Source organism: Varanus komodoensis, unplaced genomic scaffold (assembly GCF_004798865.1).
Source record: "Varanus komodoensis strain SLA01 unplaced genomic scaffold, ASM479886v1 scaffold4, whole genome shotgun sequence".
Classification (NCBI taxonomy): Eukaryota; Metazoa; Chordata; class Lepidosauria; order Squamata; family Varanidae; genus Varanus; species Varanus komodoensis.
Window position 1 is genome coordinate 36,023,539 of NW_025335941.1, and position 17,299 is coordinate 36,040,837.

General features: G+C 40.0%; 1 protein-coding gene across 16 annotated transcripts in view; it reads left to right on the forward strand.

Annotated features, from left to right (window-relative positions):
- Positions 1 to 15,241, forward strand: part of LOC123029256 (ABI family member 3 binding protein) — a 133,760-nt gene extending 118,519 nt beyond the window's left edge. For 14 of the 16 annotated variants that reach the window (XM_044441958.1, XM_044441968.1, XM_044441960.1 and 11 more), the window contains 5 exons: positions 6,014 to 6,093; positions 6,613 to 6,642; positions 10,232 to 10,393; positions 12,065 to 12,187; positions 13,477 to 15,241. In XM_044441958.1, coding sequence (XP_044297893.1) covers positions 6,014 to 6,093; positions 6,613 to 6,642; positions 10,232 to 10,393; positions 12,065 to 12,187; positions 13,477 to 13,592 — 511 coding nt within the window. In that variant the 3' untranslated portion in view covers positions 13,593 to 15,241. Of the gene's footprint in view, positions 1 to 6,013; positions 6,094 to 6,612; positions 6,643 to 10,231; positions 10,394 to 12,064; positions 12,188 to 13,476 lie in introns of those variants that run through there. The other 2 variants (XM_044441964.1, XM_044441975.1) reach the window with 2 other exon arrangements.
- The last annotated feature ends 2,058 nt before the right edge of the window (positions 15,242 to 17,299 follow it).

The following is a 17,299-nucleotide window of genomic DNA, read 5'->3' on the forward strand; positions in this document are numbered from 1 at the left end:
CGCTGCAAACAGATGTCCCCAAAATAATGCACAGTCAATTGCCTGGTGAAACATCCAGACCTGAAGAGGGACATACAGGGGGTATGTTTTGGCTGTACATTCTGTCTTCCATTTGCATTTGCCAAAGCATTCTGCTGTGGATGTTGGAATGCAGGTAGTTGTTTATTTTGCTGGCAATGCTCTTTGCAGTGTCTGAATTTACTTCCAGTCTCACTCTTCTAAGCTCTTCCAAGAGGTGGTAGAGGACAGAGAGCAGCAAGGATGTGTTGGAAGCAACCAGGAAAAATCATGTTTGGAAGTGTGGCATCCCTAACAAGTATGTGTATGCCAGTGGGCTGCTGCAATAAATCCTTTCTTCGGTCACTATTACTGCTATCACATAGCATGCCTTATTCTTGCTCTTGATCCTGTTTTCCTTCAAAGAAAATGTATGGCAAATATTTAGCTTGTTTTCATTGTATACTGTCAGAGGCAATCAACAGGCTATGGCAGAAGTCTGGATGGTATTCATGATTCAGGCGTAAGATGGGAGCTAGTATAGTTTCACCTATCTAAGGCCAGCTCTTGCCGTAGCCAAAGAATGTATTGGTGCAGATGTATTCTCTTGTGTCAGGGGATTGGCATAAATAGAGCAACACATGCTGCTCCTTAACAGCAGGAACAGCGTAGCAAAACATCTCTGAGACAGTGTCATGTAGGCACAATTGTAAATGAATGATGAATCTACTAGAAAGAAGTAAGAGGAATAAATGGGAATAGGGTATTATGTCAGAGCTGGTGACAGCGCCTAAGTTCGGCTTGGTAAACATTCTCTTTTCATACCTGAAGTCAGGATTTTAAGTGGACTGGTGGAGCTAAAAACATAGAACCATGAACTGGTTCTTCTGCTTCTCACTGGTGCCTCAGAGGATGTTCATGTTGCCCATTTTAGACTGCAACAATTTCTAAATTTGCTGACCTCCTTGCTTTTCAGTTCTGTTGGACTGCTGGATTGCTGAAAAATTCCATGTTAAGGATACAAACCTGATGCAGGTGTTCCATTCTCTCATAACAACACATGCCTGATAACCAGTATTTTTCATTGGTTAATTTTTTCCCCTTAGGTGAGGAGTGTTTTGGCATTTTATGCTGGATAATTATCAAAAAGCACATTTGCAGTGTTTCAAAGGAAAACTAACATCTTAAAACTGGGCAAAATGCAAGCAACTAGAAAAATACAAAACATTTTACCCATAATTTGGTTCACTGAGCTTTCTTCAAATCATTAATTATTGCTGTAGTGAATAACAGTTGGCTGGATAGTTGGTCAAAACAACATTGCACATTATCAGTCTTCATTATTCAAAAGCCTTGATCTACAAGAGTTTCTTTCTTCTGAGGATCTTGAAGCAATTCTTAAGTAATAAATAATATCTTCAGAGAGGGTAAGATACAGTTGACTGGCTTAAAGAAATTGTTGGACCATCAATAATTTTTATGCACTGCCAACAAGCCATGGCTAATCATATTTCTTGGCTACACTCCACTGTAGACTTAAGCATGTCTGAGTTTGTATGGGAATGGACCTTTTGTAGTGTTTAATCCATTCTGGATAATGCAGTCTTAACTATCAGGTGCTGTCACACCCAGATTAAATAGGAGGTCATTATATTGTTATCTTAGTTTAGCAGCAACCATAGAATTTACCAGCAAGAACTATTACAGCAGGTAAGATTTTTACATGTGGTATGTAAGATTTTTATATATTCTATATGCCAGTAAACTATTTGTAGCAGGCCAATGCCAGAAATTGTCCCATATTCACTTCCTTGTGTGATGTGGATATTAACAGTAGCTAGTGAAGTGGGGCAGAGAACAGTAACTGGCCACCACCAGCATTCATTGATCCATGTGGGTGGGAGGCAATTATCAACTGGTGTCACCAGGCCACTATGCAGGCATGGATGACTTGGTCAGCACCATGGGAGCTTCTGACTGCTGACTAACCAGCAGTGCCCAGTGTCTGTTGATGACATGAGTGACTCATGTCTGCACAGTCCACTGCTCTCTGTTTAGGAACTGTATGATTCCATGGTGCTGACTCAGTCCCCAATCCTTTACCACTAGTATGGGCAAGATCTGGTCCTCTACTCCTCCTCACTGACCAGTGTGTGTGGTTATTCCCAGCTGTGCCATCTCCTATAATGTATTGTTCTGAAAAATCTCTTTGCACACTGCAAAATCCCAACATTTTGTCCTCTTTTCATTTCAGTTCATTCAAGTTTAAACCTGAAGTTCACATTCAATTTTTGTTCTTGTTCATGGAAACCCTTTTGGATTTTATAGCTCTGAACTATTATATTTTCATGACGGATCTCAAATTTTCCTTACATTGAAGAAAATATTATTTTAAATCTCTCTTTGATAATTACCCTTTAATTCTAGAAGAAACTACATGCATGCCTTCTTTAGACAATAAAATTGCAGGCTGTGTAATATTATTACACAGTTAAATTATTAGTCCCATTGATATCTTAGTTCTGTAAGTTGCTAATCTCTGAAAGAGGAAGGGAATACCAATGGAATCTGTCTTGCTTAATGCCTGCTCTGTTGAACTACTTTGACACTGAACTAGAAAACCGGATGGAAAGTTGCTTGCTTTGGGCCATAGTTTAAAATGTTATGCTTTAACTTTTCACATTTGTCTGTCTATAATCTGGCCAAAAGGTGTAGCAGTAATAACAATATCAGATTTCCATTAGTATATTTACAATAATTTATGCTACTTTTTTCATTTAGCCAACACCCATAGGTTTAGGTGAGATGCCATCTCAATTACGCAGACAACGCATACTTTCCATGTTTCACTGTTTAATTTTGTATTAAGGGGAATCAGACTCACATGTCATTAAAAGTTAAACTTTTGTTCTACACATTTGGCAAAAGTTATTAAAGTATTTCAGGTAGACGTTGAATGGAAATAAGGGGAGATATGAAGTCAAAACTTTCTCTGAATCCAAATACTAAAGGTTACATGAGTTTAACTGATAACATGATTGGAATATTTTTGTTGTAGTAGTGCTGAAAGTTTGAATAAATAAATCTGTATTAGAATTTTTATACAGTAGGGCTGTAAAATGCAAGGTTGCCATTTTTCACCCTGTGCACTTAATGGAATACAATGAAGGTCCTGTAGGGCCACAGTATAGCCATCCCTTCTCCTACCAGCTGAATCTGTGCCCAACACACTACAGCAATTGCCTGTGGTGATTTGTCAGGCCACATATTTCTGGCCAAGGTCCTCACATACCTGTCCTTCAAGCATCCCAGTGCCTGGTTTTTCCTAAAGCCCCCACACATTGATTATATCCTGTTTCTGGAATTCCTGAAAGAGTGTTCTGTTTGTTGACAAGCAAGTGGACCACATAAAGAGCTTTGTTTTTTTACTGCTCAGGCCTTTCTCCCCACCTGTCTTTAAAGTTTTCTCTATGTGGAAATATTCCAGGAATCAAACAACTGCATATTCCATTTGATTTTAATAAAGTCCTGTTGCTAAGTTTACCCATTTGTTCAAATCAAAGAAATCAAAACACTTGGTGACAGCTAAAACTGAAGAATCCTTTGATGTAAGGCAGAACTTCCATCCAAATGCCCTCTGACATATGTTGGGTAATTTGCCTGAATTTGCTGTGGTGTGTCATGCAGTGCTGCAATATTAAAGCTACATTACATCTATAACCGTTTCCACAGTTTCCAACAGTCAGTGGACAATTGCTGCTAGATAGAAGGAGTGGGTTGTATTTACAGCAGATCCATGGTAGAGCAGAAATGCTTCAGAAATGTCTGGCATTATTGCTGATCTGGGGTAAATCTATAATGTAAGCTTGACCAGAATGCTAACCTATTTATCCTGTCTAGGATAAGCAGTTATTTACCTGTATGTATAGTGACATGGTGCTGGGGGCAAATAGGCTATATGGTTCAGATGATCAGGTAACATGGTAAGGGTTTTTATCATGGCCTGGGTAACCTGCTGGCACCAGTTGACCATACTTGGATGATGTTACAGAATGTCCATAAACATTTTGCTAGGGGAAAGAAAATGGCAGAAATAGACAGTTTGCAAGTAGGCCTTCTCACTTAACTGAGAAGCAGTAGCATTGAACTAAGGAAGACTTACTTGTGAGCAAGTATGTAAAGGATTGAGCTGTAAGGAACAAATTGAAATGTTTCCCTCTGCACTGAGTGGGCATAATATCAAGTTACTGTTGTATGAACGTTTTAAGCATGGGTCCTCAAACTACGGCCCGGGGGGCGGATCCGGCCCACCATGCCCATTTATCTGGCCTGCCATGCCTATTTGGACCCACCCCGCACACGCCCATGCGCACGTGTGCCGCTGCCCACCTTACCCTGTACGCAGTTTGTTCACTCGGGGAAAATGAGCAGTCTGCTCACTTGGAGAAAATGATTTCCAAGCAAGCAAGCCACTGCCTCGTGCGCCCGCCTCGCCTCACTGGTGCCTGCACCTCGCCTCACCTTGCCTCGTTGCGCTCCCCATCCCTGCCTCAGCGCGCACACCCACAGGCACCGCCCCTGCCCAGCACCAGCACCTTTCAACTGGCCCCCTGGTGGAAAAGTTTGAGGACCCCTGGTTTTAAGTATGAAGGATTGGTGTGTTCTCAGGAGACAATTTCAGTCCCAGAATAGCAGAGGAAATATGAAAAGAACCCAGGAAAATATAAATATTTTTAGGTCCCATGAATGTCAGTGAGAGAACTTTAACCTCTCCCAACAGATGTACACAGATAAACACACACACTTTGAAATTAGTGGGGCATACAAGTGTTTACCTTTGCCCAGATTGTGCCATAAGTGTCTACAGAATTTTGTCATCCAGGACCCCAAAGTACCTGGCTTCATCCCTTTTATACAACACATACTAAATAACAACATCTATCTGAAAATGAGTGACATGCTTTGTTTCTTGCTTCAAGTTAGTGTCAACTAATAGTCCCCACTGTAATTGGTGGACCGTATAAATACTGTGCAATTAACAATAAAGGAAAATCAACTATTAGAACATTATCTAACATTTTTTATTAGGGATTTGTTAAACAGACAGTTTAATCCCTTCTTTTCTTTTTATGCTCTTCCATTTCTGTCCTGTTTCATGCTCTGGAAAGTAGTGCAATTCCTTCCTTTTGCCAAGATTCCATATGGGATAGCAATTTCCTATGGAAAAAGTCTTTACTGTAATATAAATAACATTCATTTAATCTGTGCAAATGCATTTATTATCATGTGTTGCTTTGTTGGCCTGCTAGGCTTATTTGGGTTTAACTTTTCTAATAGCCAAAGGCAAAGGAGACCCTAAACAATTTAGTAAATTCTGACTAGTGAATTTATTGTCTTGTAATCTACTTGCTCCTCAGTGCTGATTGCATTTCTGTCAAAATAGTAAATGAAGTCCGATTCTCCTGCCTCTGTACAGAAAAACTAATGAAGTTGAAAATGGTTTCAATCTGAAAAGCAAATGGGCAGAGCACTCTCCCAACAGATGGGTTGAGGGAATGGGAGATTTCCTTCTCAAAACATGAAAGAAACATAGATAAGGATGTTTGATTGTTCATAAAATAGGCGTTCTGGACTTCTTAAATCAAATCAAATGTCCTAGATAAGCATCACTTTTACATAGAAATTGGCTTGTATCCAACATATGCATATATGAGCAAGTCATGTGACTCTATTTTGCTGTGTGTATGAGCAAAATGTCTCTATTCGTTGTGCATTTCTGTAACACACATACATGGCAAAATAAAATGCTTATGCATCCAATTTCTAACACAGAAACTATACCACATAAAGAAAAATATATTTAGATGAGACTTTCTCTTAGTACTCAAAACATTTAACATATATTATCTTAATAATCTTTATAACAGCCCTTTAAGATAGGCCAGTCTTATTGCTTATGTGAGATGTTTGATATTCATAACCAAGAATAGAACGCATTTCCTCATTTTCTTCCTAGTTATGAATTTGTTGTGATACCAAGTAACCCACTTGGTGAAGGTCCAAGTAGCGAATCAAAGCCATTTAAAACAGAATCAGGTAAGCATTTCGAAAACTGTATTCATTAGCTACAAGTCTCTCTAGTACTTTGCAGTTCTTAGCATCCATCCCTAAAAGGGAAAACAGCAAAGAGCTATCCAGCTGAATGCATTGAGAGGTCTGCACGTCTTCTGTAAGTTCTTAAACTGAAACTTTAAAGTGCTGTTGACATGCAATTAATCTTTTTTATCATCATGAACTGGAACAGTGCCCCTGTGGAATTTCTTTTATCAAAAGAAGCAACTTTCTATCCACTACTAAAATGCTATTGAGATGTTTACATTGAATATACTAGAAGCATCTGATACATAACACTTTAAAAAGTACAACCCTGAAATATGTTAGGAGTTAAATGCCAGTTCACAACAGTTCTGTTGTCCTAATTTCAAACAACTTTCTAATTGTACATTGTAATTATAAATCCTGTCAACTGCAGAAAGAAAACAAGCATTTCTAGTCTATTTCTAAAATGCTAGAAGTTCCTTTCAGTCTAACCCAGTGCTTGCTTTTTTTCCTTAGCAGACCCAAGAGTGACTGAGCCCATTCCAAGTAAGTCCTTTCTGCATAGTGTATATTTTGTTGAGAAAATTTTTCTGAGGTGAGTTAATGTGCTGCTATATGACAGAATGGATTTGGAGGAGAAAGGCATTTTGCGCATGATTTTATTTTTTCAACTTGTCCACTTGCAGAGAATTCCTGCCAGTCTAAATGTTTACCTGAGAACTGCCCAATCAACGTGATGTGGCACTCCAATGGCTCAGGACCAATGGGCAGCAACGAGCCAGACACAGCTCGTATTTTCTCAGCCCTGTCATTAAATTAAAAGACAGTCTTGTGAAATGAATAGGCTGTTTCTCACTTAATAAGTGATTTAACAGAGCACACTGCAGCGTTCTGCCACTGTGCTGTAGAAAATGCGCCATCAACTTCTGCTGATGTTGGACAAAAATGAAAAACTGCCATCAACTTGTATAAGTTCCTTATAAGGCCTTTTGAAAGCAGGGGTGGACCTGACATAGTCAAGTGGGATACGTTTCTTTACACAGTTAAGGAGACTGTGTAAAAAGTGCTATTTAATTCTTTATCTTTTTATGTTGGTTACATATATTTTCTTTCAGCAAAACATTTTCCATAGCATTCATTCCATTTATTAAAACATTTTCCCCATCTTCCAGACCCCAAATGCTTTCCAAGGACACTTATAGCAGTTAAAAATCATTGTATAATTACTCGTAAACAATAAAATGAGTGGAAGGAGAAAACTCAGACAGGATAATCAGAAGGGGTGGGAAAGTTTAACAGAATGCAAAACAGAAAGGTCTTTACCATACAAAAAGCCAATAAAGAGGACTGCTGGACTTCCTGATATATGTAATTCCACAGTCTTGGTGCTGCAACCAAAAAGGCCCTTTCACTCATTCCATATTTCTCATGTCATTTTTCTCTCCTTTAATGCATTAACACTCTTCATTAGTTGGAACCTATATAAACCTGGAACTGTAAATGAATGTACAAATCAATGCTCTGTAAGAATCAAAGTATGCTAAACATTTTAGGATGGTTACTCCAACCTAACTCTGTACTTAGATGAAGCTTCTCCAAATCTGAATGAAAGAGATTGCTCAGAAATTGATGCGCATAACTCACCATTAGGGTTGTTTCAAACTAGTCTGCTCTCCCAGTCACCTTCAAGGGTCATATGCATACTAGTATCTCATATCCTGGGATATCTGAGTGGCTACTTTTCCCCAATGAATCTAACCCATCAGTTGTGATCTTCAGATGCTTTCCTGCATGTAGATGCCCATAATTTCTGACATTTGGTTGATGGCTGCACAAGAAGCCTAAGGTGGAACCCAAACTATGGAAATCTGTTCCCAAAAATGTTCACTCTGTTTGCTTTAAGGTGCCAGGCACAGTCTGCCCTATCCTTAGCAGCTGGGTGGCATACAGCAGGTGTGGACAATATGTGGCTGTTGTGAGGTTGTAACTTACGTCTCCAATTAACTCACACAGCAGCCGGCAGTGAAGCTAAAGACTTTTATTGCTATTCACTACAAGATTTACGATGTGACTGATAAGCTCTAACAACAAGCCCCTAACAGTTCAGTTGCTCCCTCCTTTCTGAGCTATCTCAGAAGTCCACGTGGTATCAGACCTTCCTGTCTCGCCTTTCTGTTCATGGGTGGGACAGACCTCTGTCCTGTCGTCATAATTGCTCTTGTCATCTTAAACTCCTCCTAAGCTGGGCGTTTGCCAAATTCACTGTTATGTCTTCTTGTTCTCCTGGACTCTGTCCAGCAGCCTCAGAGTCAGGAGCCGGGGGGGGGGGGGGGGGGGCAACTTGTTCAGGTATCTCAGACCTAGGATGAGGGGAAGCTACTCTTTCAGACGCCTCACCGACAGTCTGTGGGGAGGCTATTCGCTCAGGGGCTAAGGGGTCAGGCTGTGGGGAGGTTACTTGCTCAGAAGTCTCAGAGTCAGGCTGCAGAGGGGCTGTCTGGGCACTGGACCCCAAGTATAAGTCCCCTTGTTCCAATGCCTGACTCTCACTGGTAGCTTCTGCCTCTTCCTCACGAGTAGACGCCTCTGTCACGCCGTCAGGCACGACAGTGACTCACAAGCCATGTGGACATCTTCCCTGGTGTACCCATGTCCCCACAAGATTTCAGGGGGTCTAGGGCTCAACTCCTCCATTGAATCCATCTATGGGCCCACATTACTGCCACACTAGTGAATTTTGTGACAGTAGCAAACAGAGCACAAGAGAAGGCTCGAACAACATTTTGCTTGTTTTCAAGCTTTATTTTCCTTTTTTATGTATTTGCCACCACTGAATTGGGGGTGCAGCAGCCGCAAACGCCTCCCAGTGGGAGAGGACACCCATGCAGTGGCATAGCTAGATAATTTTGGTCATATGTTCACCCTCTATTAGTATTCTAAAATTATGATCCACAAAATTAGCATTTCTCTTCTTCCATCCATCCAGTATGATTCCAGCTTTACAACTCCTTCTATGTTACTGATATATTAGAATAAAAGCAAAACAAAAACATGTTTTCTAACATTAATTTTAAAATGGAGTTGCTGTCCTGCTGTCCTGATGCTAAATATGTTTAATTTGAAAGATTTTGTTGCAGGAAATGGTAATAGATTTTAAAAGTAAAAATAATGAAATGAGCATAAGAGTGTGTGTGTGTGTGTGTGTGTGTGTGTGTGTGTAATCTAAGAAAAATGGATGCTGCAAGGAATAGCATCATCCCCATGGTCCCCAGCATGCCAATGCTGGCTCAGGTATTTATGTTAGACCTCTTCACTGTTATCCCAATCATCTGCCACTATCTGAGTGATAATTTGGGCTGCATTGCAGGGCGTGAGACTTCAGCCGCAAGTTTCTGCCCTAGCTACATGTATATGTTTCTGCTCAAATGCTTGCAAATAAGATTGAGGTGCCCTGCTCTCCGTGACCCTCCATTTTCTTGTTCTCTTGCTGTAAGGCTAAGCAAGGCCGAGGTGGTGGTGGCATTTATAGCACCTGGCAGGCCCTGTTTTCTCCTGGGGACTGGGACCACAAATATTTCTACCAAAGAGAAGGACCCAGCTGAAATGGTGTGAAATGGCCTTCTCAGCTGAAATGTTGTGAAAAATGGGGTTTGCGGTCCCGGTCTAGGGCAAGTAAAGGCAAGACAGGACTTAGGTGTGCCTGTCTCCACCTGCAAATTTCTGAGCCTGATCACAAACTAGGGATGGCAGTGAGGATTCCTCCAGGAGGCGGGATTTGGAGCCCAAGTCCCACCTCCTGGGGGAATCCAGGAAGGCACAATTAGCCAGATCAAGCCAGTGTCCTAGGCTTCCTCTCCCTTGGTATATGAAATCTCTTGATCACCTTTAAACTGCTGCTTTGATCTGTGTTTTCCTCTTAACTGTTTTTCTCTTGTATTATGGTGCTCGGCTTTATTGTGTTTTATTAATGTGAACTGCCTTCAGACTGTTTCAGAATAAAAAGCAGGGTAGACAATTTATAAAATGTTTAAAGTGGTAAAATGGTCTTATCTCACTTTCACTTAATTCCAATATTTATATTACACACCTGTGCTTGCACATTACCACCAACAATGTATGTGTTATTCCTTTACAGTGGGAAAAGATGCAATTTGGACTGAAATCAAATTTAATTCTGATACCTATTCTGAATGCAAGGGGAAACAGTATGTGAAGAGGACTTGGTACAAGAAATTTGTCGGTGTACAAGTGTGCAACTCACTCCGATACAAAATTTATCTCAGTGATTCGCTTACAGGTATGAAGGCAACGGCAGGTGCAATGGACTGCCCCCACATAAGCACATCAGATGCCTGGTTAAGTGAACTGGGACAGCTTATCATGCAAGCAGGGCAAGATATGTCAAAGCTGATATACTAGCTTCCTTAATATTGTTGCACAAAGCAATTAAATGGTCTGGCCGGGAACAGTGACCAGGAATGATGGTCAAGCATCATCAATCTGTGCTCAGAAAAGCCTTCAGTCATCACAGAGGCAGCTACCTCCCAGTATCCTGTTTTAACAGGATGCCATTCTATCTTCTTCAAAAGCACACACTACACTTCAACACAGCTACCCAGAAAATAATGCAGAAAAATTAGAAAGGCTCCAGAGGAGGGCAACAAAAATGAACCAGGTGCAGAAACACTGCCCAATGTTGCTTTCCAGGATTGTGAAAAGAACCCTAACATTCTAAATGCCTTCAATGAGCCTAATGTCAGCCTAAAATGTAAATGGTAGTCCAAAGCACACAAAAAACTAGGAGGTGATGTCATGGAGTGACTTAGCATGCTTGTCACTTTCAGAATTGTCCTGGGGCTGATTTCTAACATTCATGATTGGTAGCCAGATCAAGTATCTGTCACCACCCTGCCACTTTTCTTACATTCCATGGAGAAGTATCTACAACTATTCAGCCAGCATGCAGTAGTTCCAATAAATCTAGAGCCCTGTGGGTACATGGAAGCAGACTTCCATATGCTTATCCATGGTGGAACTGCATGCTCCAGTGAGTGTGCACATTGCTTATGCTACTTGCATGGAGCCCTCTTCAAAAAGACATGATGGCACCTATTGGTTTGCAGGCAAGCAAGCGACTCATTTTAGCTCATGTCCTCCTTGGCTAAACTTTCAGAGATGGCATCATACACAGAAACCAAGCTGTTAGGTGTGCACAGAGCAGGGCCAAAGCGTTTATTACATAAGCATGGCGTTGTAACCCACTTCCTATATTTGTATTAGTTATACAAAAACTACTTAAGGCATACTCCTTTGCATGTTCAAATAGAAAAAAAGTCGTACAACCCCCAGCCAGCTATGCTGGAAGTTGTAGGGCTTTTTTCCTTCCTAAATATGCAAAGGTTTGCACCCTTGGTTGTATTGTACAGTATTTGGGCAAAATTGCATGCTTCATTCCCACCCCCACCCCCACGCCAAAACTTTAGGAAAAATTCAGTAATTTCAGCCAGATCAAAAGAAACATAAAATGACACTTGAAGAGTTGCTTTCTTTCTGTGTTGATTGTAAACTGGAATAAAGGTTCTTATCTTAAAGGATGCTAAATCTACAGTTATCTAAGCCAGCAAAGAGTAGGAAAGCCTTTTTGAGCTCAACAGAGACTGTCACAAGCAAGAAATCCTTCTGAGATGGTCAGATGGGTGCAACTGGAGCCATACACCCATGGAAGTAGGAATGAATCATCTGCACAGCTCTCACACTTGTTCCACTAGTGTTGGTTGTAAATGCACACCTAAAATGGATTCAGGCAAACAACTTCTCGAGGGCTACATGCACTCTGGTGATCAGTTTGGGGCTGATCAGTTTTCAAATTCTGAGCATTTTAAGGAACTTTATGATTTTTTTTCTCTAATCCTTTTTAAAATGTTATTTAAATTTTATGTAATTTTAAACATGTTTTTAATATTTTCAGGTACATTTTATAATATAGGAGACCAGAGAGGACATGGAGAAGATCACTGTCAATTTGTGGATTCATATTTAGATGGAAGGACTGGCCAACAGCTTCCATCAGATCAACTACCTACCATAGATGGTATGTTGTAAAGGTTTTAGGTATACCTAAACACAATTTAGAGTACATCCCTATCAGGTTTATGACTGCTACACAGAAAGCTCTGATCTTGGAGACTTCTGAGTATCCAATTCCCTGCTGAGCTGCTGCTCACAAGGCAAAAAGAGCAATAGAGAAGAATTTTGTTCTCCTCTGAAATTTGTGCAGTTGAATGGGCCTCTCAGCCTCCCTAAGCGAAGGCAGTAAAGGACTGGAGTGTCCAAATGATGCAATGCATCCTATTGGCTTCTCCTTCCACTCTTTCCCACACACTGTCACAATCCCTTTTTCCCCTTCCCATCCTCATCTGATGCTTGACACCAATCCTGGAAGAAATGCTGCCGAAGGGATTTCTGTGGTGCCATGTGCTTTAGGGCTGAAGGGCTTTGAGCAGGGACTTTCACTTCTGAGGTTGTAGCATTCTGTGTAGCCTCAGGATAATCTCAATTACTTATGACTCCTCAGATAATATTTAGTAGCCAGTGGATTGCACCCTTACCTATGTGCTTGTCTAAACCAAGGAAAATATTTCCAAGAAAATATTACAGTACCAAATGACTGCCTCTTCCTCCAACTCCAAAACTGAATTCATTATCCTGCAGAGCTGTCACATTTGTGATGTCAGTTGCTGGAGGCATGATGAAGCTTTCCTCCCCACTCTCAGGCCACCTGCTTTTTGTAATTTCTAGCCTCATGATGAGAGCTAGCCATCACAAAAGCTTGCACTTTTTCGATCACAAAAGTAATGGTGGCACTGCATTATATGTATTTCTAAACAGGGGTTTTTTATTATCTCCAAACAGCAAGGTAAGTTAGCCTGTTTTGAAGGCCAGCACACCAATATGGGATGGAATTGATCAACAGACAGCAAACACATGCAAAATTGTATTAGTATGCCCTCTAAATGGTATTTGGAGAATCAATGGCTTAAGATAGTATTGTGCAGGCACAGTATGCTATTTGCTGGAGCCTCAATTACTGTCCATCAGTCTCTGCTTCCACATGTGCAAGTCCTTCATATTTGACAGCTTTATCTTTTATGCATCCTAGCTTGAAAGGTAAAGTAATAACTGACCTTCATCCTTGGGACTTTTTTCAAGAATCACATAGCTCTCTAATGAGTTTACATCATAGACATTTGCAAATTAAAATTTGTTTAACAGTTGTATTTTCAAGTATATATTTTTAAATAATAGGTATATCTAAACAAATGTAATGATTTAACCCTTTAGTGTTAAATTTGTGGCCTTTCCCTATTTTGTTTTAACCAGGTTATTATAGAGCTGTTCGACAGGAACCTGTTCACTTTGGAAAAATAGGAGCTGAGACACATACTAACTATGTTCAGTGGTATGAGTGTGGAACCACAATACCTGGAAAATGGTAGAACAAGAGATGAACTGAACATTGAGAAATTGCATCCAGCTAGGACTATCATGGGCTCAGACATAGAAATGTGTCATGGTATTATGGACGTCATGCTGAAATCTAATGACAATACTGTGTTCATTGTTCAATAGCATTGGCTGCTTAATTATAGTTGTCCAGATTTACGGATCTGTTCCAGGAAGTGTTAGAACATACTATAAATTGATGTCTTGGGAAGCTGGCTCCCTATTAGTCTATTATGGTACCATCTACATATTTTAAAAGATGTAGTTTATTATTTATCATTGTTGTGTCATTTTGAGGCACCTTTATGAAAAAGATTAAAAACAAATATGTATTCTGAATTTTATTGTTACTGCCAAAGTTCATGCTCCAATTTAGTTTTGAACAGACATAAATTATTCAGGCAGGTGAGCTCCTGAATTAACCTTTCTGTCAATATATACACCCTGTGGGAAAGTATGCAGTTCTACAGCTCCATCTGAATATTATCATAAACTGATGATGTGGCATAAATACACTCAGTCTGTCTTAAAACATTTCAAAAATAAATCATGTGACACAGTTCACACCTGTAACCAATGCACCATACAGTTCTGTGGTAAAATCTTTGTTACCACTCTGCAAGATAATACAGGTAATCAAGCTACCTCAGGCTGAGCACTCACCTGAGTAGTTTGTACAGGTTTCTAACTTTGATTGCTCAATTGGGTTTTGACTCATCACAGCAAAGGCAATATATTATGTGGCAACATGAGTCTTGCATGCCTGGAGCTGGCAGTTGCAGAGGTTGCACACATATTTTCTTGTGGCATTCATTTTTGGACTTAAGTGGAAGTTATTACATCTTCAGGGGAAATTTACTTCTCTAATATGAATTAATTTTAGCTGGGTTCAAAAGAAAGAATGAAACTACTTCTCAGTTGGCTACAGCAAAGAAGAGACAGGCTATTGTATGCACAAACTTTAAGATCTGTGATCACGACCATAAAAGTGGAACAAACATAATTCCCCTCCTCAAAATACTGTGTGCTCTGGTATGGGTATACGAGCATGCAGTATGTCACTTAAGAACATGTGACAGTTTTAAGCACAGGTTTTTCCTTCCACAGACGCAGACTCAATTATTCACAGCTTCTGGGGAAAGCTGCCTTTGAAACATGCATGCAGTACTCATGTATACAAAATATACAGATTGGCACATTAAGAATAAGTCAAGTTAACACTTATCCTTGACAGACTGGTATGATCATTCTGAGTTAAGTGTAGATCAATGCAGATGTTAATGAAATGGTGTGTAGAATAGATTATTGGCAAAGCATACAAAAGCACCTACATTTTAGTTGTATTTAAAAACCTGATTTCTATATATATAAAATTGAAGAGTAATGTGATCTGCTTTGTAGAATAGAAAATTAAGGCTCGTTCTGAAAATAGGTAATTCCTTTCATGCTACGTAAATTGCTGTATTTGTATTGCTTGAACATTTAAACATTATATATAAAGAGATGTAGGTTTTTTAAAGTTGTTTAGTCAATGTATTAAAATATAAGAAGGAACACGAGGAATAGTGGATTGGTTGTTTATAAAAAAAAGTTTAAGTACACTGCAGGTACACTGTACTCTTAATAAAGTATTTTTAATCAATGTTTGTTCCACTGGTATACTTAGCAGACACACAAGTGAAAAAATGAAAGTTTCTAGAGATATGAAGCCTGGAAATAAGTATTTTGAGATCTGCTTAAAGGGGTTCTACTACCTATTAGAATAGATTTACATTCATTTACATCTTGAATTGTTAAAGATAGGCTTTGGAGGGCATGCTTTTGTCTGACAATGCCAGTTGGCAAGATCACACCCTGCCTCAACCTAATTTGTTTGTCCACATCCAGTCCTTCACTACATCTAGATTGTTAAAGAAATCCACAGCCTCCTTGCGTAAGCTGAAAGAGGAAGAAAAGCTGAGTGTTATCCGCATAATGACTATAGTTTTCTAAGATCAGGACATTCAGTTTAGAACATATGAATCAAATTAGCATAAACATCAAAATAGTCCTGTGAATTAATTGAATGAATCTAGCTATAAAACAAACCCCTAACACATGATTGAGAGCATCTTAAAAAATACAAGTATTTTAAACTGAGTCTTTCATTGAATAATTACATGTGACTGTTTCTTCTACAGTCTTAAACAGACATTTCATACATAGCTTGCAGTTTTGGTTGCACTGAAATATTATATAAGCACCTGTGGTAGAAGAAATGTCAATGTACTTTTTGTACTTCCTTTCCAATACCACAATGCAGCTGGTAGTTTTTGACTTTTGATAGCCACTCCTGTATTACTTTTGATAGCAAAAAAGCATATAACATGTTCCCTGATTAAGTAAGGTGGCTTTTTTATGAGGCAGCTCACAAGATATGGCTAACTCATCAGGGTTCATAATGAGTTATAATTCATGATGAGCTATGGTATATGCAGCTTCCCTTTTAACTATGTAACCACCTATCAGGGCAATCAGCTTGCATTATGGTGTGGAAAGCTAGTCATCATGGATTGAGGGTTAAAATAATCCTCACGGAAAGCTACTACTAATCAAGGGTTAGTAATAACCTTGAATTGTCAACAGCAGCTTGATTTGCATGACAGTGGTTGTTCAGCTGCACTCCTTGGCTCATCATGAGTTAAATAATCCTTGATGAGCAAACTGTGGTGTTTGAACCAAGTATATGGAGTGCGCACAATTCAATTGTGCGCACTCCCCCACACAACCCTCCACTGCTCAGAGTAAGGCAGGGAATACATGAACAGGTTTTAAACCCAGCCCCTTTGTTTGCAGTTCTCTCATTCTTTTCCCTTCCCCCAGAACAGCTTCTTTTTCCCTTTTTGTCCTCTTGCTTTTTCTCTCCCCACACACACTTCATTATATTAACAAGTCCCCCATTATACAGGTTGGAAGGTCTGTGGACACCTGGAAACATAGAAATCTGCCTTATGCAGAATCAAACCACTGCTGCATCTTTAGCTCATTTTCATAGATTGGCAGCTGTTCTCCAGTCCTAGCTGGAGCTGCTGGGGCTGAACCTGGGATCTTATGCACTAAGCTTTGCATTTAGACACCAAGCCTCTCCAAACACTTGCAAACAGAAAGGAGAAAACAGGTCTGTTATGCTCCGTGGAAATTCCTCTGTATGCGAGCTCTGTACCTGCATTGGGAATGATTGCTTGAATCCAGTATTTTACTTTTAGTAAAATGTGTATATTCTTCAGAATTTAAGATTGCCCTTGAGTTCATTACGGTAAAACAGGTACATACACAACTGTATGGGTGTTGTTGTTTAGTCGCAAAGTCGTGCCTGACCCATCACAACCCCATGGACAACATTCCTCCAGGCTCTCCTGTCCTCCAACATCCCTCGGAGTCCACCCACTGCCCCAGTGACTCCATCTAGCCATTCCTCTGCCGTCCCCTTCTTTTGCCATCCATTGTTCCCAGCATTAGGCCCTTTCTCCAGGGAGCCCTTCCTTCTCATTAGGTAGCCAAAGTATTTGAGTTTCATCTTCAGTATCTGGCCTTCTAAAGAGCAGTCAGGGTTGATCTCCTCTAGGACTGACTGGTTTGCCTACTGCTAATTAAAAATGAAGTGATGCATAGCAGAGATCTGTTTCAAACACCAGGACATCACTGTTCACAGATGGTTCCT